The 23,528-nt window shown below is 42.9% G+C and overlaps 1 protein-coding gene across 2 annotated transcripts in view; it reads right to left on the bottom strand.

The window, feature by feature from the left end:
- Positions 1 to 23,112, bottom strand: part of LOC148821044 (serine/threonine-protein phosphatase 2A 55 kDa regulatory subunit B beta isoform) — a 104,971-nt gene extending 81,859 nt beyond the window's left edge. Inside the window, exons 1-2 of one of the 2 annotated variants that reach the window (XM_088932618.1) lie at positions 22,913 to 23,112; positions 22,737 to 22,817 (exon numbers count right to left, since the gene is read on the bottom strand). In XM_088932618.1, the coding sequence (XP_088788744.1) occupies positions 22,737 to 22,817; positions 22,913 to 22,922 (91 nt within the window). In that variant the 5' untranslated portion in view covers positions 22,923 to 23,112. Of the gene's footprint in view, positions 1 to 13,374; positions 13,918 to 22,736; positions 22,818 to 22,912 lie in introns of those variants that run through there. The other variant, XM_088932619.1, reaches the window with a different exon arrangement.
- Positions 23,113 to 23,528: the final 416 nt, after the last annotated feature.

Here is a 23,528-nt window from a genome sequence, read left to right as displayed (position 1 = left end):
CAATTCCAATACATCTTAGAAACCTTCTATAGATTTGCTGCAGGTGATTTACAGGACTGATTCATTGAGATTTTTAGAGGTGACCTGGAGTCCAATCTTTAGGAGCTTGAACAAAGGAAACTGCAAGTTTTCAAAATCCTCAGAGATATTCACAATGTCAACACAAAGGATTACTTCATGCTTTACAGTGACACAAGAACACTGGGTCGCAGATTGAATTTATGAGGAATGAAACTAAGAGGAATAATTTACACCAAAAACCATGGGAGTGTCTGAAACAAGCTGCCTGGCCACCTCACAGATCTATTTTAGGATTAACACCAGCTCATCACACCATTGCACCCCAACTCTCCCAGGATGAACACCAGCTCATCACCCCCACTGCACCCCAACTTTGCCAGAATGATGAACAATCTTTCATAAAGGATGAAAGTCCCCAAAACTTAATTCAGTATGTTTGGCTCCTCACTGAAACCAGACTCATTTAAACCATCCCAACTACTGTAGCTCATTTAAAACAAACAAGTAAATGGGCTGAATGATCTCCTCTTATTTGTAACCATTATATGAATAATGCATTCCAGTCTAGGTCCTGTCTAACCTAATACAGGAGCTCTTCAAAACCAGGCATGTTTCCCATAGATTCTAAAGTGGCTAAAGTAATATATCTTCTGCAGAAACATGAGCTTTCCTTCAGAGGTCTAAAGAAATTATCAGGCTATTTCCCATCTTCCTTTTCTTGTTAAAGTAACTGAGAAAGTTATCACCACCATCAATCTGAGCTTCTCCTCAGAAATGATTATCTTGAGAAATTTCAGTCTGGGCTTCGTTTTGGTCATAGCGCTGAGATTGCTTTTCTGTAAGGATGTTTCCTCTTGCTACAGACTCTAGCCTGGTGTTAGATCTCTCTGTGATGACTGCATATAAAGGTCCAATCATTTGTTGTGATTAGATGATTTGTAGTCTTGCACTGGTTTGTCTGGAAAAGCTCCAGACTTGTCTAACTCCTACCGTTGTAGATTCAGGATGTCTCAACAGATAAAGAGACATCTGCATTGTGAACTGTTCGCTTTGGTGTTCCCCAGGATACCATCTTTGGGCTCTTGCTGTTCAGTGCGTATACTGTATGTTAATACTTGGCAAAATGAGAAAAGTGTAACTTAGCTTTCACTTCTACACTAATGACAGACATTTATGCTTGGATAGGAAGGACATAGAGGATAGTGGAACACAGGATTATAGGTTCTTACTTGGGCATTTATAGTTCTTTATTTGCTGATAAACTTAATTATTAACTTGCACTCATCTCTTTGATTGCATCACTTCGGTGCTTAGGTCTATAGACTGGTGACCAGTGAGTTTGGAATTGATTTTATGATGAGAACAGCATATGCTCACAAGAAACGTTAGGAAAAATGACACATACGGTTCTTCACTGGTCAGGGTATTCCCACTTTTAGGATGTCCTTATTATACTCATTACAATTATTATTACTGAGAAAGGAAATTCAGTGGTAATGCCCAGAAACCTTCCTCTGTGACTCATGACTTCAGGCTGTTATACTGCTGTTGCTGAAACTCCCTCTCCATCTTTATAAGAAATGACAATTCTTTCAAATTTAAACAGTTTTTAATCTAATTGAAAAATATTTTTGTTGGAAACTATATAATAATGTATCTGTACTGCTGGTAAGAACCATAACAAAAACAGAAAAAAAGAAAATAACACAAAGACAGAGAAGGAAAACAGAAACTTTGAGGAAGACTGGGATACTGAAAAATAAAATCCGAACATTTAACCTTGCTCTCTCTGCAAATGGCAACAGCATAGTTCTTCCGGGAACCATCTCGGGTGGTGGCTAAATCTCATTTTCACTCCTGTGCCGTGAGCACACCCAGAAATAAACACATATCACAAAACCACAGGCAAAGACTGCCTGAGATGAGCCCTGCATTTCAATGTGTCAGCAGCTGTGCTGCAATAAACAATGAGACCAGACTGGCAGAGTCAACCTACACCTGATTACCTGACTCTCGAGCTGACGGGTGTGAGCTTTCTTATGACATTCCACTTAAGCTTTTCAATTCGGAGAGAAAACAAGGGTGAAATCCAGATCAGAGACACATTTCTGTTCAGCCTACAGTGTGGCATAATTAAATCTGCTGGCAGTTGCCTTGGACAGCCAGTCTGATGTTTTCAGGCTGTAGTTCTTGGCTTGAAAGCCCCAGTGCTCTGAAAGGGTAGGAGTGTATAAGCAGAGCTTTCAGGCTGGGCTGCATAGCTCTTGAACCACAACAGCAATTCAATTAATGAGTAATTACTTCCTAGAACAGGTGCCAGTAGGAAAGCTTCACCAAATGAAAACCAGACATTTACATGTTTATTAAGCATTCATTTATAGTTTTCTTTCACTCCTACATATCTTTTTCTCCACTAATCTTGACTGAGGAACTATGGGTAAGGATTTATTCTACATGACATTTATGGGTATGAAATTGCATATTATTGAGGGTTAAATGATGTCGTATTACTTTATCTTAATACATTAATCAATGCCAATTATTATAGGATGACCACAGAAATGATCATACTAAAAGGAGAAAAATGATCTTTTTCTGATCTCCTACACAATGGAGTTGGAAGAAATAGATTCTATTAAGGTTCAGCTCTATGACTGCTTAAAGGAGACTTTGCTGTTTACATGGTTTTATCTTTTAGTTAAATGTAATTTGAAAGTAATATGACATTGCTTAGCACGTAATATAAGCAACTGCATTTAATTTAATGGCAATACATTTAAAGCCTTGATGATCATTCTAACCAAAAAATTAGGGCTATAGTAAAGTGTGAACTCTGGAGGGTGAAAGAACCTACGCCTGTTAGGAGCTAACAATTAAGCCGTTAAAAACTGTTTTACTGTTTTGTGCATTCCCCGCTGGCCTAGGGTTCTTCAAGGCCAATCTGGTGTATAACAGCAGAATTAACAGCTCACAGCCTGATCTCAGCAGATGTCAAAAGTTCTGCCAGGCTGGCAGTAGACACCTCTGTAGGAGGGTCATGTTGCTGTTGTACAGTAGGAGATGCTGGTGGACTAGAAGGTAAACTCAGACTTTTCAAACCCCATGCTTTGGATTCCCTTGGGAGTGCGAGGAATAATTTGGGAATATGATCACAAATACCACTGGCAATGCACTAATTCCAACAGGATGACTACGCCCACAGAACATCTTCGTGCTCAGTGCTGAATTGGGCTGGATTCACGCTCCCCCCGGGAGCAGTGTTAGAAACTACCAAACCTGAGAGCGAAAAGAAAACCTGGTGATAAACTGAAGTTCTATTTTAGGGCTTGAGCAGCGTCAGGCTGGCTTCCCCCCCACGCTCAGCATCCGAGCTGTGTGGGTTTCACTCCTGCTGCGTGTGCTCATTCATCACAGCCCTCACTCCCGGGAACGGTCCTATCCCCACTACATCACAGCCCTCGCTCCTGGGAACGGTCCTATCCCCACTACGTCACAGCCCTCACTGAGGGACACTCGCAAAATGGATCACAGAACAACAGGCTCCCTCAGCATCTCAGAACAGCTGCTTTAGAACAGACCGGCGCCATTACCGAGTCTCTGAATCAGACGTGAAGATGGAGTTACAGTACAACATCCATTCAATTCAAGACTGCTAGTTACTTTCACCTTCAGAGGGCTAAGCTGACAGGAAACAAGAAAGGCAGTTTTCTTAATACCACAGGTGATAAAGTCTCTGTTGCCTGATTTACATGAGCCCAGCATATAATTTACCTGTGGCAAAACGTGTGGTGGGGGTGCAATTTCATCACTCTGTTTACTCCCATGGCAAAGCTTGCCCAATAGAAATCTGGGTATATTCTGAACACTCCTTTAGGACCACATGAAAGATTTAATGAGCAAGCCAAAACCACATATGTACCAACAGTCCGAAGAGGTACTCCATGTTCTACACTGTAGATATGTAGATATACAGTGTCCTCCAAAATTATTCATAGTCTGGCTGAAACAGGAACAGATACCAGTCCTTACCTCATTCTGGATTGATGTTAGTGTCTCTCAATTATGAAATTCTAAAAATGTAATAATAATAATAGCATGACATAGGACAAAATCCAGATTTACCATAAATAATTATTTTTAGCCATTTGTATCCTGAAGAAGCCAGCTTGTGTTGGAGATCTCCATCACTTGACATTGGATTTACAGCTGCAGTCCAAACACCGTATTGAACAGCCCTTGATAACAGGATTCTCTTGCACAGAGTGGCCACTATGCCAGTAGCTTTACATGTTTTAATACTGGACACTGGACAATGGGAGATCCAATCATCTCCCAACTTGTGGAGATCAATGACGATTTGCCTATAGTCTGCAAAGAGCTGTCTGAGTTACTACAGGTATACAGGAAACTTTTGGAGGCTTCTACTGAACTTCTAAAGAGCAGAATGAACTTTAATATGATGCATTATCCAATCCACATCTCCTTCTGCTGAAGGTTTTTCGATCCTGTCTCTTCGGGGAATGCATAAATCCATAACAGGTGAACAGATCAAAAAAGTAATGCAGAGGTTGCAATGGCTCTTGTAATAACCCTCCATTTCAACAACACTGTACGTACTACAGGCATGGACCTGAATTCTTTTCTCCAGCTTGGTAACACACCATGTGCAAGACTATGATCTATCAACAGGATGGCAATTATACATTCAGTGTTAATCACGTGTAACAAGAAGCATTTGCCATTGTTCCTGCGCCCTCCCTGCAGATTCTGGACATGGGGTAGGTAAATCTAGGCAAGCACAGCTAAAAATACATCAATCTGTACCCTGCAGGGACATCTGAGGCCCCCCCATGGTGCGAGGGAATTGTGGTTTCCATGATTTATTCATTTGAAAAATGATTCCCTTGGGAGGCTCGTTCACGTTCCATATGTCTTCCTTGGCTCCTCTTGACTTTGGGGGTGCAGACTCACCATGCAAATACCCCATCCCCCCCCCCACCGAAATGGAAGTCCTATTTTCCTATTTAGACACGCAACCAGGAGAAGGCCTCTCTCTAATAAATTACAGCCTGCCTCCAGCACTGCTGCACTGTGTGGGCCCTGAAGGCAGGGCCAGACTGCTCTCCGTGCACAGCTCCAGCACCATGTAATTAATCACTACGCCTTCCCCGCGCCCCAGCGCATGGGCACAAAAGTTTGCTAAAAATACAGACCGGCTCGATATTTCTGGAAGAATATTCCAATTTATGGGGCCAGCTGCCTTGGTGAGACTATTGTTTATGATCAAATGATTTTGAGGGCTTTGTGTTCTCTCCCATTTAAATTTGAATATATGTGCCTCACGTACTGTAGTTGCTTTCTTATGATTTCCTCCGCGTACAGGATGCTTTCTTATCATTACCGCGGACATTAGATAGAAACAAAATTGATCTAATTTGACCAAACCATGCCACTTATACAGCTTCCTGGTAATGTTGCTCAATCAGCTGTTACTGTTGCAGTCATAATGGCGGCGACATTGTTGTGGGCACAAGGCAGGATTCACTCTGGATAGGACAGCAGTCCGGGAGAGGATAGAGACACAGTCGCACCAGGGCCATGTTCCCCAGAAACCACTTAACCTACCAGCATGGTTTTGGACTGTGAACAGCCCATGTGAACAAGGGAAGAAGACACAAACTCCACACAGATAGCTTCTCAGGTCTGGAATTGAACACAGGGCCCCAGCGCTACGAGGCAGCAATGCTAATCCCTGCACCACCGTGCCACCCAGCGTTGCATTATTAGATTTTTTTCTCCAGTAGACATGCTACCTATTACAACCAGCCATGACTTAACCATGTAAAATCTCGGATTATCTGACAGCTTGGGTCACTGTATCAAGAACGGCCTGACTCATGCATTTTGGCAAGTGTTTGTCTGCACCGGCAAGAAGGCTCCTGCACAATCTCAAATCAACAGGAAGACCTTGCCTACCTCGTTGTTCTGCATCGAATCAGCGATCGTGACATTGCTCCTCAACGGCAGCCCAGTCACCCAGTCAGCTATTTTTAATACGTCAGGGCCTTCGCTGTTACCATCACTGATCTTGCAGTTTTCACAGAGCTCAACTTCAAAACCAAAACCCTGCTCTTTCTGCTGCGATAACCACTAGATGGGAAGAAGCACACAGGGAGTAACTGTAGTAGCATTTTACAGCTTTAAACCAGATTGGAGTTTTTTTCAGAAACCGTTTCTCCACCAATAGCATTATTTTCCAAAGCCCATGTTTTACAAAGTGTGTGTGAGCTCACATTTCCGTATGTGCAGTTCTCCTGCCACCACAAGACAGCCAGCTCTCTGACCACTGTATCTCTATGCACCAATAGACATGACCTGAAAGAACAAATTGGTGTTCTTTGGTGTTAGTACAAATTGGTGAGCATCCAATAGACTGTTCTTTTTATTTTAAGAGAAAAGATGCAATCCAGCGTTAATTACAATAATGATCTCCTACGGAAAAAAAAATTATCTGAAATTTATTTGCAGTGAAACCTATTTTCAATCTGCTAGTGGTGCTGTTAAAAATTTAATTCACAGGGGGATAATTATCTCTAATAAGCTAGAGATAATTGGAATATATCTTCCCTTTATCTCTTTCATGTAGTGCTATTGTCAGGATGGCTTTAAATAGTCTTTTTATTTTAACCCACACAAGAACCTTCCCAGACACTTGTTTTTGTACAAAGAAACTTTGCAAAAGATTTGTCTTTATTATTTGGAAAAACATCCTTATACCGTCTTTCGGATGAGACCGAGGTTAAACCGAGGTCCTGACTCTCAATGGTCATTAAAGATCCCTGGGCATTTCTCGATAAGAGTAAGGAGTTATCCCGGTGTCCGGGCCAAATTTCCCCCCTCGGCCTCTACCGTGGCCTCCAGATTGTCCCCATGTGTGATTGGCTTGCACTGGCCCTGTGATGGACTGGCGTCCCATCCAGGGTGTACCCTGCCTTGTGCTCGTGGCTTGCCGGGTAGGCTCCGGCTGCCTCCGACACCGTATGGTATAAAGCGTTTTGGCAAATGACATGACATGACAACTTCCTTATAACATAAGGAAAACAAAAAGCAGCCCCACAAGCTCAGCATAGTAGGGTGAAAATGAAATGTCAAAATTATAATATAGTATTAAATGAATAAACAGCCAAAGGCCTCTGATAAATTGAGCGGGCTGCCAAGACCTAAAATAAATGGGAATACGATGGAAGGGAAGGCTAAAAAAAGAGAATGGCAGGCTTTTACGGACATTCTGTAAGGGAATCAATCACACTGTGCTTATTGTTATTTTCCAAGCCGCCTCCTCCGTCTGTCTGCAGCAGGTTTGTCTTTTCCTCAGTGCTGACCGTGCAAAACCGCACACTAGGGATCAGCAGCGTGGCCAGCTTGTCTGCGTCTGCCCTGTCCCTTCCTAATCTTAAACGGCGGCAGAGAAGATCGTTTCTGCAAAACGGCTCCCCCCCACCCCACCATCTTAGTTGAGTTTTTTTTATAAAAGTGCAACAAATCCCAAGCACCCGTGCACATCAAAGTGCGCAATGTAGCTTTTGATGCTCCGTGATTAATGCGCGGGCATCAGCAGAGGGTACTCCTCTCCTCCCCTGCAGGCACGAAAACAAAATAGCAGCGACCTACGCCGACCTGGGCAGGGTGTTGTCTGAGCAGGTGGGACAGTCCCAGACTGTAGCAGCAGGCTCCGCCGCAGACGCGACAGGGACGGAGCAAAGACACAAGCGGAGTAAAGAGAGCTCCCCCGAGGGCGGGCAGCACACTATGACTTGCACATTCGCCCTCACGGATACATCACCGTCGCAATGAGTCAGGTCCTGCAAGGGAGCAGTACGCACCGAGGGTGAGGGAACATTCGCACGTCGTGGTGAGTTCACGGCAATAGATTAAAACTGTTAAAAATCCAAACTCTAGAAGGGGATGGGAAATACTGTATTTTCCTGTTCATAAATAACTGACAGATGTGGAAACAACATATCAACAATTTATGTCTCCTGTAACGTTACTTTAACATGTAAAATACACAAAATGTATTTTGTGGTAAAAAATGTGATAACATTAATGATAAAAAAATAAAATAAAATAATTCTTTTTCCATGCTAATATCAGCTGCCCACTTTTTTATTTTCACTTACTGGACTCGTGGTTTCTCCATGGTAGTGAGGCGTCTCCAGAGGATTCTTCCCTTTCTTATAGTTTGACATTCCTGGTCAGACAGCTCTCCCCAAAGCCTTGGAAACCAGCTCAGTGTTTTAATCCTACCAATGCCCACTGAGCTACAGTACAGCCATATAGATCCTACATAGATCACACCCCCCCGCTAATCTCAAGTGTACATTTAAAGATTTCTCAGTCCTAGAAGAGGGGGCGATACTTTACACAAAGAGATCCTTCATGAAATTGTTGCACAACATTCTTGTTTTAAAATGGCACTAGCAATCAACAAAGCTAACCTCTTGTTTGATTTGGTTGCGAAGGTTTACCTTAGTGTTTTCATAGCTTTCTCATGGTTTTATCATGCTAAAACACCATCACCACTATCATCATAATAAGTTCTTGCATTTGTGCAACTTTTTTTCATCACCAGCTCCACACTTTTACCGCGTTTCAATCCATTTTATACCATGACTGACCATATGTCCATTTCCATTACTGTGTTTTTACCATGGTTTCACTCAGCTTTACTTCCGTCTTTGCTTTCTCCACAGCACATCTTCACAGATCTTTAACCAGGGCCATGTTAAGAAAACAGCCTAAGTAGAAATGTGTGTTGCAAATTTAACTTTTTTCTCTTAAATCATCCAGGATCTTCAGGATCAACAGCGAAACAGAAACTGTAGTGGAAACTTCAGGGAAGTGCGTACAGAACTGAGAGTAGGAGGCACCACGTTACACAAAGGGTTGGGGGAGTATGGAACAAGCTATGTTGTTGAAGCAGATACCCAGGGCCCTGCTTGTTATTGTTGGACTACATTCTTGGTTTAAAATGGCACTAGCGATCAACAAAGCTAACCTCTTGTTTGATTCCTTATGTCCAGTATATTATCCAGGAAATTGGAGGCTAAAGGAACAAATGTAACGTGCTGTATTACAATGTCCAAGGAGAGAAGTTCCCATGTTATCATTTTAAAATATTTATCACATCCGCTGCTATCTGGATAACGTACACCAATTCCTTCTTCCGCAGTCTTATGACTGAGAGCGACCATTTATCTATAGGACACACAATTACAAAAAGGCTTGGGCACTAAAATAGCACCCAGCAGCAAAAAAATCAAGTCATTAGACCCTGTGCGGCACCTGGACACCAAAAGCAGCAGAGTTTTTGTTTTCTTTAGCTTTTCCTCTTCCTCTTTTGTTTCACAGCATTGTTATCTAAACTCAAGAGACTGACTAAATAGTGCTGAATGATGACATGTCAGACAGCACTATGGTATCTGGAGCAACAGATGTTTTCATTTTGTTTTCCACTATGCATTCACAAATGACACACTAAAACTACACCCAAAAAATAATAAATGCTCAAAAAACCCGTTGCTTTTTAAGCCTTAATCCATCAGAAGTAACGTGGAATGCCAAATTCATTATCAGGGAAACCACAGCAAGAAGAATACAAATTAGGCTGAAAGGGAAAAGTGCAGAACAAAACAATTCAAGCTTCACTATGAATTATCCAGCTGCAACAGGTTCCTGTGTTATACTCATATTTAATGCTTGAAATACTATATAGTGCTCTACAATGGAGGCCTGATTTATTATCCCCTGAAACCCTGAGCAATGTTAAACACAAGTCTTTTATAACAAATGCCAAAAATTCTGCTTCTGGTTTTTATTTTGCTAGGTTATTGATGCTTGAAAACATCCACAATAAGACTTGAACCAGTTAGTCATCTTCAAAACAATTCCACGTTGAGTCTTGTCTACCACCTGCATGTTGATTGCATTATTATATTAACTGGAACATAATCAGCCGATTTGCGACAATTCAACAATGATCTGCCAATTGACTACCCCTGTCTGATATGGTTTGTTTTCCACTGTCACTGACAATTCAACTTGCAACAAACAAAAACAAGGCCTCGGAAACAAAAGTGACCATAAAGGGAACAGGACAGGGGACATCTGATCCCACCCTGAGTGTCCACTGAGTTTGCACAGGGACATCAGCAGCTTTGTAGCCTGAATTAACTGCGTACACCTCCAGAGCTGAGGACGCAAATGAAGATTTATCAGACCCGCATAAAGCTACATCACAGTCCGACCGGCCATTCTATAGCCACAAATGCATTTCATCAGCTTTACCATGAAAGTAAATGTCACCCCTGTGATTTGTCACCTCTTCAAGAAGCGGCAAATATTCAAACAAGCTACGTTGCACATTTCCTTCCCATCCATCTCTGAAGCTCAAGGAAAGAGTACAGCTTGTTGACTGTGTCTAGTGTTCTTTAAAAGCCTTTAGGGAAATGTTATTCATTATTGATATATAATGAATTATTGTACGTTATATAACTGAATTATTCAGTCAATTCATTTTTGCTAGCAATGCAATGCCTATGGATGAGGATGAGGCCTCCTGAACCCTCCTGTGAGATGAGCCAATGGGCTTGCTACAACAGCCAAGATGGTGGGGTTGTTCAGAGATGCTGAACAGTGAACTCCGGGAAGGTGAAACTAAATGAGGGGATAAGGGAAGCAGAGACGGTAAACTTGTTGGAGAAATGCTGAGCAATGAACCCTGGGAAGGGAAGCCTAATGTAACATATTTATACCTTAGTGGGAGCAGGTGATTGTCAGGATTTGGGTTTGGTCATATGAATTGACACTGGAATTCAGCAGTTTTCAATATAAGGTGTTACATAGGACCTAAAATTTCACTCAGTATACCAATTGTCTAGCAATCCTTCATAATCAATGACAACGTAAGAATTACAGAGCAAACCTTTGCTCCATGCATACCGAAGAGCTCTGTGCTTGGAAGTACCTCCTAAGCAACAAACTTACAGTGAGTTATGAATGTGTAAGTATAAACACAAGTGTTTTGTACACATTCCGATAATTGAGCACCATATACATTGTACGTAAATAAATAACTAGGAGGAAATGCTGCAGGGAAAGTCACTATTTTTCATCACATCATGCTCAGAACTAAAAAAAAACATCATTTCAGATAATGCCCTACTTGGTCTCCTGTGTAATAATGTGAATTCATAAGAGTAATCTCCATGGAATTCAAGTTAAACAAAGTCCCTCTTATAAGCACATGCTCCTTGCTGTGAGCACCCTGGGGCAAGAGTTAAATAATTAAAAACTAACAGCAGAGAGCATTAACTCTAGCAAACACAGACCTAATAAATCCTTTTATAGCACTCATTCCTCATCTGTATTTAAGTTTGTATTATAGAAAAGGCCATTCATCTAATTTTATCCCCCCAAGATGGCATGTCCTACTTCGCTGACCTCACCACTTGCAGCTCACACTTGAATGGGAAGGACTGAATATGAGGTGATGTCCCCCGATATTGTGGGGAAACCCTGCCCCCCCATCTCTCTGCACCTTGGGAATGCATCTAGTGAATGGAGACCTAAAATGACTGCCATTTCCACCTGAACAAAGTGACTATGGGCCCAGTACAGGAATGAACTAAGACTCCTGTAGCATCAAAGTTGAATCCATTCCAGGATTTACCAGTTGCTTGTTTTAACACCGGCAACCAATGTAAACATATATACTAACCAGTATATATTTGCATCATCGCTGTAATTTGGACAAGAGATCTTGCAACATACTGTATGTAGTGGCAGAAAACTGTACATGTAATATGAGACTTCATCCACGCTGCAGGTTCATGATGGGAAAAAAAGGGCGGAGTGGTGGCTCTGTGGATCAGGATCTGTGCCTGTGGCTGGAAGGTTGCCGGTTCAAATCCCGCAGCCAGCAGAGGAATCATACACCGTTGGGCCCCTGAGCAAGGGCCTTAACCCAAACTGCTCCAGGGGCACTGTACAATGGCTGACCCTGCGCTCTGACCCCAAGCTTCTCTCTCCGTGTCTGTGTCTCATGGAGAGCAAGCTAGGGTATGCGAAAAGATGAATTCCTCATGCAGGAAATTGTATAGGGCTAAAAAAGTGATGTTATGAATAGATTTTTAGAAGTATTATTCCATACTGTAACACTGTAATACTGTCAGAGTGTAACAGCCACATTAGCCAGCAGGTCTGGGTCACATAGTTCACCTTAAAAACGAAGAGCGTCTTGTCACTGGCTTGTAGCTGCGGCGTGCGGAGACAGATCATGTGATGTATTTAGGTTAAGCTATACTACATACAGAGGTGCCACCTTAACCGATTTCTAGGTGCAGTCTCGGTTCTAAACCCTTATGCAATAAGAATGGAGCCGTGCAAACATGAGTCATCATCTCACGGAAATCCTAAGTGACAGATGCGGATCTCCATAAACGTACCATACCTGCCAAAGAAAATTGTATCAAGTTCATACATTTGCTTTTCATTGAATTTGGAAAAAAAACAAACATATGTCCGTAATTCGACATCTCTCTCTACATTTCTGACAAGTGCAATCATCCTGACTAGTTCCTTACAGGGAATGCTAACAAGCCTGAGAAAGTTCTCATGCTCCACAATCACGTTGGGTTAAAGTCTGGGGTTGCAATGCTTCTAGACAAATATGCACAATGTTATTGCAGCTTTATGAAATAACTTATGTAGTGTAGCTATCTGGACCTCCAGGCCCCACACGCTCATTAGGCGTTTCAGAAGTGAGTGCTCCGTCCTCTCACAATAACCCACCCGCTCCAGGACAATTAATTTTTCAGTGTACTCAACTATGGGTTATGTTATTGCGAGACATTCCACCTTCTTCTGTAGGCTGATAATTAGAAATCAATAATGCAAACAGTACAAGTCAGCCACATACTGCACGGCAGATCCTTTCCCTTTCTTTCTCAAAGAGTGGCTCGCCTCTCAACCTCAGGATCGCTGGTCTTGTAACCTACACTCGCCACTCCCCCCCAGGTCCTCCAAAACAGTATTAAGTCAATGCAGGCAGATGAAATACAGTACGATTTACTTCCAGTGCTCTTCATCTCAGCACCATCTAGTAACACCCCGACAGTGGTTGAAACAGCATGCAGAAAGTACCCAAGTAGGATTGGGTACTGTACTATCCCACTCCTTAACTCCCCCCCACCCCCCCAAACTAACAACCCAACAGTGCATTCTGTTCCCAGGCCACCTTCTGCCACACAAACACCTCAGCAGCCCCAGAACACCAACCCCCCGTGTCCCTACCTTCTGTGTGACAGCTGGAAGAGAGGATAGTGCTCGGAGGTCTGAAGATGTAAGGCAGGTAACGGGAAAAGCATTTCATCTTTTTTTGCTTGCTCGTTTGCTCGCAAAAAAAAAAAAGCAGTGGTGCCCTAGTGTTCAGTCCATCCTGGCTGCCGATGACACACACAGACACAGAGAGAGAGAGATAGGAGAGTGGAACAAGAGGAGAAGAAGGGGCAGAGCTGCTCCTGTTTCCGAGCGCTACAGCGGCATCACTTATTCAGTGCTTAATCCTTCCTCTACGGCAATCACAGCTGGAGGACGGGAGCGATCTCCGCGCGCGGCTGCTCTCTCCTTCACCATGTTTCCTTCCCCTGCCGCCAGCAGGACACGAGGATGTTGCTTTTTCTTTTGCAGGATTCGTAGGGAAGGGGAGGGGGGGGGAGGTTGTGGGGAAGGGGAGGGGAGGGGATTTTTGTAGGAGTCAAGCCTGTGTTGCTGCTGCTGCCTGTGGCCAGCGCTACTGCTGCTGCCGGTTCTAGAGAGCAGAAACTCCGAAGCCCCAGTGTCTGTGGACTGGCTCCCCCTCTCTTTCGCTCTCCGTCTCCCTCCCTCTCTCTCCTGGTCCCCTCTCTCCCTCTCGCACGCGCGCGCGCACACACACACACACATATATAAAATGATCCGTCACTGACTCAAGCCCATCACGGCTCCAGAATTTGCTAAGTAAGCAATTACCTGTAAACAAACTGAGTGCTGTTCTATCTGAGCAGATCCCTAATGGTACTGCACTGCTCCCATTCACAATAACACCCACACTCAGACAATAATAAGAATACTGCTAATGAAAGTGGTGCTCTTTGGTATTTAATTAAGGAACAGGTACATTTTCTGATGACTGGACAGTAGATACGTTGCCAAGATACTGACTGTATTATGTAAGAAACTCCTGGGTTTTTTTTTAAATAAAAGGTTTGGAAAAGGGTGTTTCCTGATGAAGGGAGCAGGAGATAAAATATGTATTTATGCTCTTCTTCGCAACATTTACAAATCATCCTGCAAGGTTTCTCTTACAGCGAGTATAACTCACAGAACAAGCGACTCTGTTTAAAGAGCCTGAAGGAAACAGATAAGAGTGGGGCTGAAGAGCTTTAAGATGTAAGCTTGCACTGTGAGAATCTTTATCCCAATCCTGAGTTTGTTCCATTTTAGGCACCCTGTAGGAGGATTGAATTTCAACTGTCTCTGTTGCCACCTGCAGCAAAATATAATAAGCAGAGGAAAATCTATACCCTGCCTTTTATACTTCAGGAGAGAAGCAATATAAATTAAAAATCAATTTGTTAAATGGGGAACTTGGAAGAAAAACCTGGAGTGGGAGAGTTTTCTTACAGATAAGACGCCTATCCATTGCCCGCCCTGACACAAACCATAAATTCGAAAGAGGTCCTTCTGAGTCAAAGTATTCACAACCTGGGAAAAGGGTATTTTGTGTTGGATTTGGACATGCTTGAAAAACAAAAACCAATGACAATTTGGAAGAAAGGGAAACTGTTTACCTCCCTTGTTCCCCCCACTCAGGGGGCAGTATCACCTGGCCTTGTAAGAATTGATGAAGCAAATGAATTTTCATGAGCTTCAAAAAATGACACCGACTCCACTTGTTTACTAATAAAGGGATAAAAGAAATGAACCGCTTCTTGACTTATAGTGGACTTTCCAAAATGTTTGCTTTGTTTTAGAATATTTCAGGACTGCTGGTACACCCAGCGACTTTATCCCACGGCCGGCAGGGTAATCCTACTCCATTGGGCCCCTGAGCAAGACCCTTAACCCCAACTGCTCCTGGGGCGCTGTATAAATGGCTGACCCTGTGCTCTGACCCCAAGCTTCTCTCCCTGTCTGCGTCTGTGTCTGTGTGGAGAGCAAGCTGGGGTATGCGAAAAGTCAAAGTCCTAATACAAGAAATTGTATGTGGCTAATGAAGTGATCTTATTTGATCATTTCATCAAATTAATGGGCATGGTTTGTATTGCTCCACAACAGTCTTGCTGAAAAAAACGTAAATGTTTTCATAGCTGTGTTATTACTCTTTTGTCCACGGGAGTCACAAGATGCCCCCACAACCCAGACGCTACTCCTACCAGTAGCATGTACTGTAAAACTGTCCACTCATCCGCTTTTATTTCTTAATATCAGTGTTTATATCAATAGCAGTCTGCAACTGTGGTTTCTTTGTTCCTTTCAAATGGAGCATACATGGCCCCAGGGCCTGGAATATTAGAATGTGAGCGATCATAAGACAGTAAATCAAAGATTCCTGGAATCCGTGTGATCAAATCGACCCAGTAGGCTGGGAACACTGGAAGGGTTTACCATGCTATTTATAAAAATATTATCTGGGTCATCAGATAAGGGAATGAGTGAATATTAACCTCCCTATTAATCAGACAGACGTCAAGATTAAAGGTGGCTTATACCATTCTTGTTCGTAATCCCCAAAACGTTTAAATTAAATTTCCAGGTTCCACTGAGAAGGGGTGACGAGGAAACAAAAGAGAGAAAAATGTTAGTCAAACAGGTATTCAATTAAAAGATTAAGGGATGGTGCCTATAAAGGAGCTTTGCACTTGACACGTTTTCCTTTTAGGGCTATATAAAAGCAAAAGAAGCCTCTTACTCTAATCCATTTTGTTAATTCACTTGCAGGCTGCAAAACCCCATTAATCTCAGGCATCATGTTAAAAAGCTCAGGCAGATGAGAAGAAAGCGTTAGCTGCATCTTGCTGAGAGATTTGTAACAGTCTTTTTTTGATGCAGATCACAGAGAGAACTTTGCTCAGAGAGAGCTGTGCAATGCATGGAAAGACAAACACAGTGAGTGGTTTTTGTTGAACGCATCAGTCTTGCCTTTATCCATCCATCCATATTCTAACTGCTTTATCAAATTCAGGGTTGCGGGGAAGTTTAAGCCTATCCCAGCAACCAAGGGGCACAGAGCAGGACACACCCCAGATGGGACGGCAGTCCAGCGCAGAGAACACAGAAGAAGCCAGTTAACCTACCAGTATGTCTTTGGACTGTGGGAGGAAACCGGAGCACCCAGAGGAAACCCATGTGAACATGGGGAGAACATGTGAACTCCAGGCAGACAGCACCCCAGGAACTGAACCTAGGGCCCCAACACTGCCAAGCAGCAATGCTATGCACTGCGCCACCATGCTGCCCACTTTTGGTGATCATGGTCTTGAAATGATGGAACACCCTTTTAACTACTGCACCACTGTGCCGCCTGTCCATTTCTTTCAGCGATAGGAAAATGAAGGCAGGGGTGAGCTGTATTCTGATGTGACTGATAACAGAATGGATCAATGAAAACACACACTTACCAGGCATTGTTCTTGTTCTAGGAAGAAACTGAATCTCATTTCAAAACTTTTTTTCTTTACCTATAATACAAGTCCGTCCCCTTTCCAACAAACCCCCACAATCACTACAGGTCTCATTGTATATTCTGAAAATGTCAGACTGAAGTCACTGCAGGTCTCTTTCAATCAGTAACACCTGAAGAGCTGGGAAAACGTGGAGCACTTAAACTGCTTTACTTGCCCCAGTAAATTCAATTTCATCATAAAAAATTGTTATTGGAATGAAAACCTACAGAACTCTGGTCTGAGATGTAACTTGAATCCAGGGTCCAATTCTGTATGTCCAGTCCTAACCATAACTCTTAGCTCTTCACACAGATAGGTTTTAGGCTGATTAGAATGAGCCTTTGGAGTGCCCTACAATTGAACACCAAATGTGATCTTTAAATTGCTGTCCAGAAATTTCCTTCTGGAAATGAGTTAAAAGTCATGTAGACAAATCAAACAATCCAGTACAGATTTTGATACATGCAATGTTGTGAGGTATAGGCTTACACTGGGATGATGTCAGCATTATGTGGTTTCCTGTAGACACACAATTGGACCACTTACAGATCTCACAGCTGGCTCTGAACAGGGGTGTGTGTGTGTGCTGTTCTTCCCAGGTTGTAGGCTGAAGATGATAAACATGAGACAGGACAAACATCACAGGTACTTTACTGTGATTTTACAATCTGTGTCAGTTTTCCTGCAACATTCACACAAGATCTTTACCATTCTTCCCACAGGAATCTCCAAGGATCAATCTGATATTAATTGTTTCTTACGGTGAAGAACAGGAGGCTCTGAAAGATGTATCATGCTAATCGCCTGGCATTGTGAACTTTTCCCTCGATGCATAGGATTGTGCATCGGGCTTTTTCAGGCTAATGAGCTACTTTCCAACTTCATCTACATTCCGTTAGTAAGAGGTGGCAATCAGTGTTTACAAAAGCAGTTCAAAATGTAACACACAAGTGCTGTCTGTCAAATTAAACTGGAAGCAACAAAAATAACAAATAAAACAACAAGGGAGCAGAAGACAGCTGCAAGCTCTCACTTTGAGAGCCTCTGGGTTTAGAAGGCTCCCTTTTTTAATGAATGTCAACGCCTTCGTTACACGCTCATTAAGGCTTGAAGACGAGGAACTTCTTCTTGTCGTGCGGTTCTCATTTAGGCAGCCACTGTCGACGAGCAGGATGTGTTGCCATGCTAGGCTATTTTGATCTGGTATTGGAAAAAAAAAAAACGACTTTCATACCATCTAATTCGCATTCAAGTGTCTTCATCAATTACTGTCTTGTGTCTGTACAGCAACATCAGAGATGAGGCTGTAGCACCGGGGGATTTGCCTAGCAAGCCCTGCAAATGAACAAATGCTGGTGATGTCAGTCATCTACACAGTCTACCTTTTTATGTTCGTCTAGATTATGTGTCTGTCTAGTTTATTTACATTGATAATGTACAAAATGAGTACACTGCATGTTAAAGATGGTCAGATAAACGCCATTCCATCCCAGTGCCGGTCTTTAGTAAAACACTGGTTAATTGTAAAATGTAATTACTGAGCAATAAAGCTTTGTGTGCCACAATTCAGCAAATGACTGGATTCCAGATGAGGGTATTTTGGAGGCCTCAGTTATCTACAGAGAGCAAGATAAAGGCATGAGAAGAAAGCAGCAGGTGTTTGGAAAGGCCTGCTTGGTCCAGGACCAGACCATGGAAGCCATGAGCATGAGGAGGAGACATTTTCAGGGTCCTCAGGGATACAAGCCGAATTTTAATTTAGGAGCACGTAGGACTGAAAAACAGTAGACACTTCCAGGCCATCCAAACTCTCTTTTGCCAAGAACAGTCTCCCTAACAAGGATGATGACCTCAGCTCCATGGGACCCTTTAAAGAGTGCTTGTGGGATTTCTGGATAACTATATTATTAACAACAAAACTGGAAGGAAGCCTTTACTCTGGTCATCTTAATTGTGTAGAGAATTGTATTTGCGGCCCTGAAAAAGCCCTGAGGCCACCAACATCCATCCATCCAATACAGAGTCACGGGGCCCATCCCAGCAAGCAATGATACAAGGCGGGATACGCCTGGGAGGGGACGCCAGTCCATTGCAGGGTGGATACAGACACAAGCCCAGACACGCACACACTCACGTCAGGGCCAATTTTCCCAGAAGCTACACTTATTCATGGTTGTCAGCCAGTCTGTTCCTGGATGTCACTGGATTCACCGAACAAAAACAAATTTACAAGACACATCCTCCGATGCTCTTGAATACATCCTTGGTGATGTTCCCAGGGTCATTGCGTGTTTCGGGTCTTTCAACATCAGACACGCTCGCCCAGGTGACCCAACCGTGGTTAATCAGGCCATGACCTGTGTTCAAGTGGTATTAAGCTGCAGAACCCCATGGATCTTCTCTTCTTAACCAGAGCCATCTTGAGGCTTGCTCTGCTGCCTCAGGGATATTACCAATCACCCTTCCAGCATGTCATTTATCCTTGGCAGGGAACCAGGGCACCCATAGGAAACCCCACAGAAAAACACGGAGAACATGCAAACTTCACACAGGTAGCACACCAGGAGTTAAACCCAGGGCCCCATCGCTGCAAGACAGCCATGCTGACCACTGTCTCACCATGCTGCCCAGCCAGAAAAAGTCCTTGAAAATGGAATGAACAAAGAATTGCAAAGCGGTGCTTCTTACTGGATAAAATGTCTTTTATAACAGCTCAATACTTGATTTTCTACACGTTGGCCACCATAATCTTTATCTCCATGGGGAATGTGTTTCACACCTTCCCTCTGCAAGTATTTGTGGAGTTAACTCTCTGTGAGGTTGCCTTGGACTTTATACTCAACAAGAAGACCCAGATGTGCATGACAAAAGTGAAATTACTGGGATGCTTCTCCTGAGACTGTTTGAGAAATGGCTTGGACATGCTCAGTGTTACTGTCCCAGCAACTTTGTGATATTGCTGTACTGACAAGATATTTTAGATAAATAAGGCACATATATTCATTTGCTTTTCTAAGTACTTACCAATGCTATTATCTGTGACTGAGGAACTGCTTTTAAAACTTGAAGAGTACGACTCCTTTTACAGCACCACCTAGTGGATGTTTTACAGACTTAAGAACTCAATCTCGATTTTTATTTGAAATTGCTGACAGCACAGACCTTTGATATTTCAGTGGCAAAACACTTTTATGAACGGTTCCCTATTAAGGTTCCCTTTTTATATGTAGTTTGAACTTTTGAAATGTCTGAAATTTTGAAAAACACATAATATAAAAAACAAAAAACAAGCTACCTGCTACTACTCATTAAAAATTCAGTGACAAAGGCCTTGAGACAACAAGTGTCAATACATAGAAAACTGTTATCATAGCTATTCCCCTAAAGCTCTTCATTTACAACAAGGATGCGCTACAACGCGTAGCTCACAGTGCCCGTCTGACAACCTATGTACACAGAATTGCATCACATTTTCTAAATAATATAGTTATATATTATATAATACAGTTATATTTCCGCTAGCGTTTGAATAAGCTACATACAGAGGTCATCTATTTTAGTAAGAGAAGACACGGGAGTCAAGGTAGACCAAAATCTGCAATAAATTAGTATCAATAAGCGGAAAAGCTGTACAGCGTATGACCGGAGGAATCCCAATGTGGTGAGCTTTGATGATTAACTTTCAAGCCGTCCTAGAATTGGGAAGGATGCTTTTCTGGAGAGGGCGGGAGGCAAACCGCAGTCTCTTCGGCACAGGGTTTAGGGTGAGGCTGAAAGGCTTTGTCCCAAAGCGGGGTGCAAGCCCGCAGGAGAAGCGAGAACAGGCTAGTCTAAGCGTAGACGGCATCCCACGCTAACACGGGGAGAACATGCGAGCTCCACGCAGTTCTGAGCCTCGAATCGACCATCGGATCCCGCTAGTACAACAGCCAGCAACGCGCTGTCCGCCTCGGCGCCTTTGTGTAAAATATGCAAATACCTGTTTGGGAACAGGCCTAAATACGACATGATTTCCGCTGCAGAAGACAATTATTTGTTTTGTTCATGTGCCGAGGTATCAATATTTTAAGCTTGCCGGTAAACTGTGCATTTTACAATTTAAACCACAGCTTGGAGACAAGGAAGTGGTATTTACCTCACGCCCACTCCACCAGCACACGGAAGCGCGCCTCCCCCGTGCGCGCTCTCGCAGCAGTTATCTCGCCTTTACACGGCTTTTTAGGAAGCCCGAAACTCTCAATGAATATTTATGAAATAGAGGTTTCTATATATAGACGGATAGACAGATATGTTTGGAAAGGTGAAAAAGGGGGTTATTTGAAACAGCAGAGGGGACGTTTTGTCGTTACAATAGCCTTTGGCATTTTTTTATTATTATTTTTGCACCCACGCTGACTCATTTATCTCGGTTTTGTCCGAGACGCAGAGTCCCCTGCGAGATGAGGACTGAGGTGTTCTTCCTGTTCTTCCATGCGCTGATCTTTCAGCCCCCAGAGGCTCTGGGCTTATCACAGCTGGGGCTCCGCCGCCGACAGCACCTCGCCCGGATACACACCGATCTCTCGCTGCACGGCACCTTTCAAAGCGCACACGGCTTCGGCAGCGCCCGGCAGACAAACTGCGCGCCGCGGCTCTAATCGACATGACACATCCGTTTATGTGGTATTTCAGTCAAGATCGGAAATGTTCCTTAACCCTTAGACTCCCGGATTGATGGCCCCTCAAAACCTCGAAATAAAATCATGAAATAACAGATACACCCCCGTTAGGACGTTCAAATTAAAAACCTTCCGCCACGACAACCGATTCTCGTCTCCCGCTTGATTTCCTGATAACCAAGTGAATATTGGAAAAAACAAACCTAGCGCCTCATACCGTCCTAGAAATTCGATAAATTTGACAGAAACCGCTATTTCGAGCTACGAGGTTACTGTGTTTCCGACTCTAATAATAAATCGACGTATATAAGCGGCCCCTTAAATCACAATACTGAAATCAAAAGGCGTTCTCGCCCAAATGTGAGCTTGCTCAGACTGAAAGTGGGCAAGGACCGGTTTCCGACGATCGGTGCTCAGTTACAGGCAAAGGCACTCAATGAGGATCCGCAGCATGTTCGTCAAAACCGGAATCATTCAGGTTTCCATAGAAACGGCTGGGCGTTCAATGTTATAAAGTACAGTACAACTGTAAGTCGTATTATACTAAAATTTACTCCCCCTCTCTGTCAAAGACACGCGCGATAAGCCTTGATACACCAAAGGATGGTCTCCAAATGTACTGAAAGCATAAGGAAATCATGTCCCCAGCTTAAACCGTGGTTGTGGAAGGGCAGTACAAAACACATAACAGTTATTTTTCCTCCATGCAGGTACCAACTCAGCGTTTTTGTATGTCAGAGCAGGTTATGTAATGCCTTCAACTCCAAGAAGAAATGATAAAAAAAACGCCTTTTTCCCCACTCAAGTTACCTAACCTGTAGTGAGATATTGCTTCCATAGACACACGTACACGGACTTGTGCTACGCTACAACATACTTTTTTATTAATTCTCCCACGCCTCCAAACCACCATGTTTAAAAACAGAGTGCTGAGAAACACAGATATTTGCATCATATTCCATGCTTGACAGCACACAGAGGAATATAACTTTACAGGACAAAACAAAAAAAGGGGGAGGAAATAAACACAACACAATCCAATATACTGTACTTATGAGCTCGACCGCGCTTACAACACCTGCTGTAAAGGCGTGTGAAAGAAAAAAAAACAACAACTTCCGAAACACGCCGTTTACAAAGAACTCGTTTGATAAAGACGAGTTATTTTTTTTAAATCAACATAAACACTTCGTAGGACTACTTCGAGCGTCAAACAATTATATATAGAGAATGTTTTTTTTTTTACAAAAACCTAGTAAAACAACAATTGCGTAGCCAGGTGACTTCTTACCTTCTGTGACATTGACCTCCACGTCACCTTTCACCTGTGCGAAACACCATCTGGTGTCTTCCGCGCTGCCTCCACCGAACCCTGGACAGAACCGAACGAAGGTGCACAATTATTTCCCCCCCAGAATTAGCTAATGCTGTATTTGCCTTCAGTGCGGATTTTTTTAGATGACATACCGGGAATCATGATTCCTGAGGCAGGCGGTTGATACTGAAGACTTTGTCGTCCGTCTTAACCGAGCTCTCCCGAAACCCCTGCTGCCGTTTGTTACCGAATTAGCGTGCAGATGGAGGGGAGTGGACGATTGCAAATATGTGGTGATGTTCTGCCTGTCTCAACTATTTAAATGCCGTTTCAAAATGGCGAAAAAAAAAAATCTGGTTCAAGTCTGCCCACCTTCTCGTCCCTGACTGATTCAGTCGTGAGAGCACGTTAAAGAATCAGATTTCTCTGTATCATAATCTGACTGAGATTCACAGTCTCAATGATTATTTTGAAGTATTTGTGAAAAAAAATCTTACATTTTCCTCTGTAAAACGTAATATTTCTTAACTTGATTTATTAAGTAATTACTATTGTACAACCTGTAGCCTACTTATTACAAATTGTACTAGCACAATATTACTGCACGGACCTATATAGTTTATTGTATACTATTGTATTAAATTTTGCTGCTGTAGCGTTGACCTATATTATATTTTTATATATAGAAAAGTTTGAATTTTAAGACGGCTGCGAAGTTCGTGTTTTAGCAAACCTGCCTGGACTGACGTAGTCTAAACACTCGGCTAA

Source organism: Atractosteus spatula, chromosome 14 (genome assembly GCF_055471065.1).
Source record: "Atractosteus spatula isolate fAtrSpa1 chromosome 14, fAtrSpa1.hap1, whole genome shotgun sequence".
In the NCBI taxonomy this organism is placed as follows: domain Eukaryota; kingdom Metazoa; phylum Chordata; class Actinopteri; order Semionotiformes; family Lepisosteidae; genus Atractosteus; species Atractosteus spatula.
The sequence above is the reverse complement of the archived record's forward strand: the minus strand, read 5'-3'. Positions and strand labels throughout refer to the sequence as shown.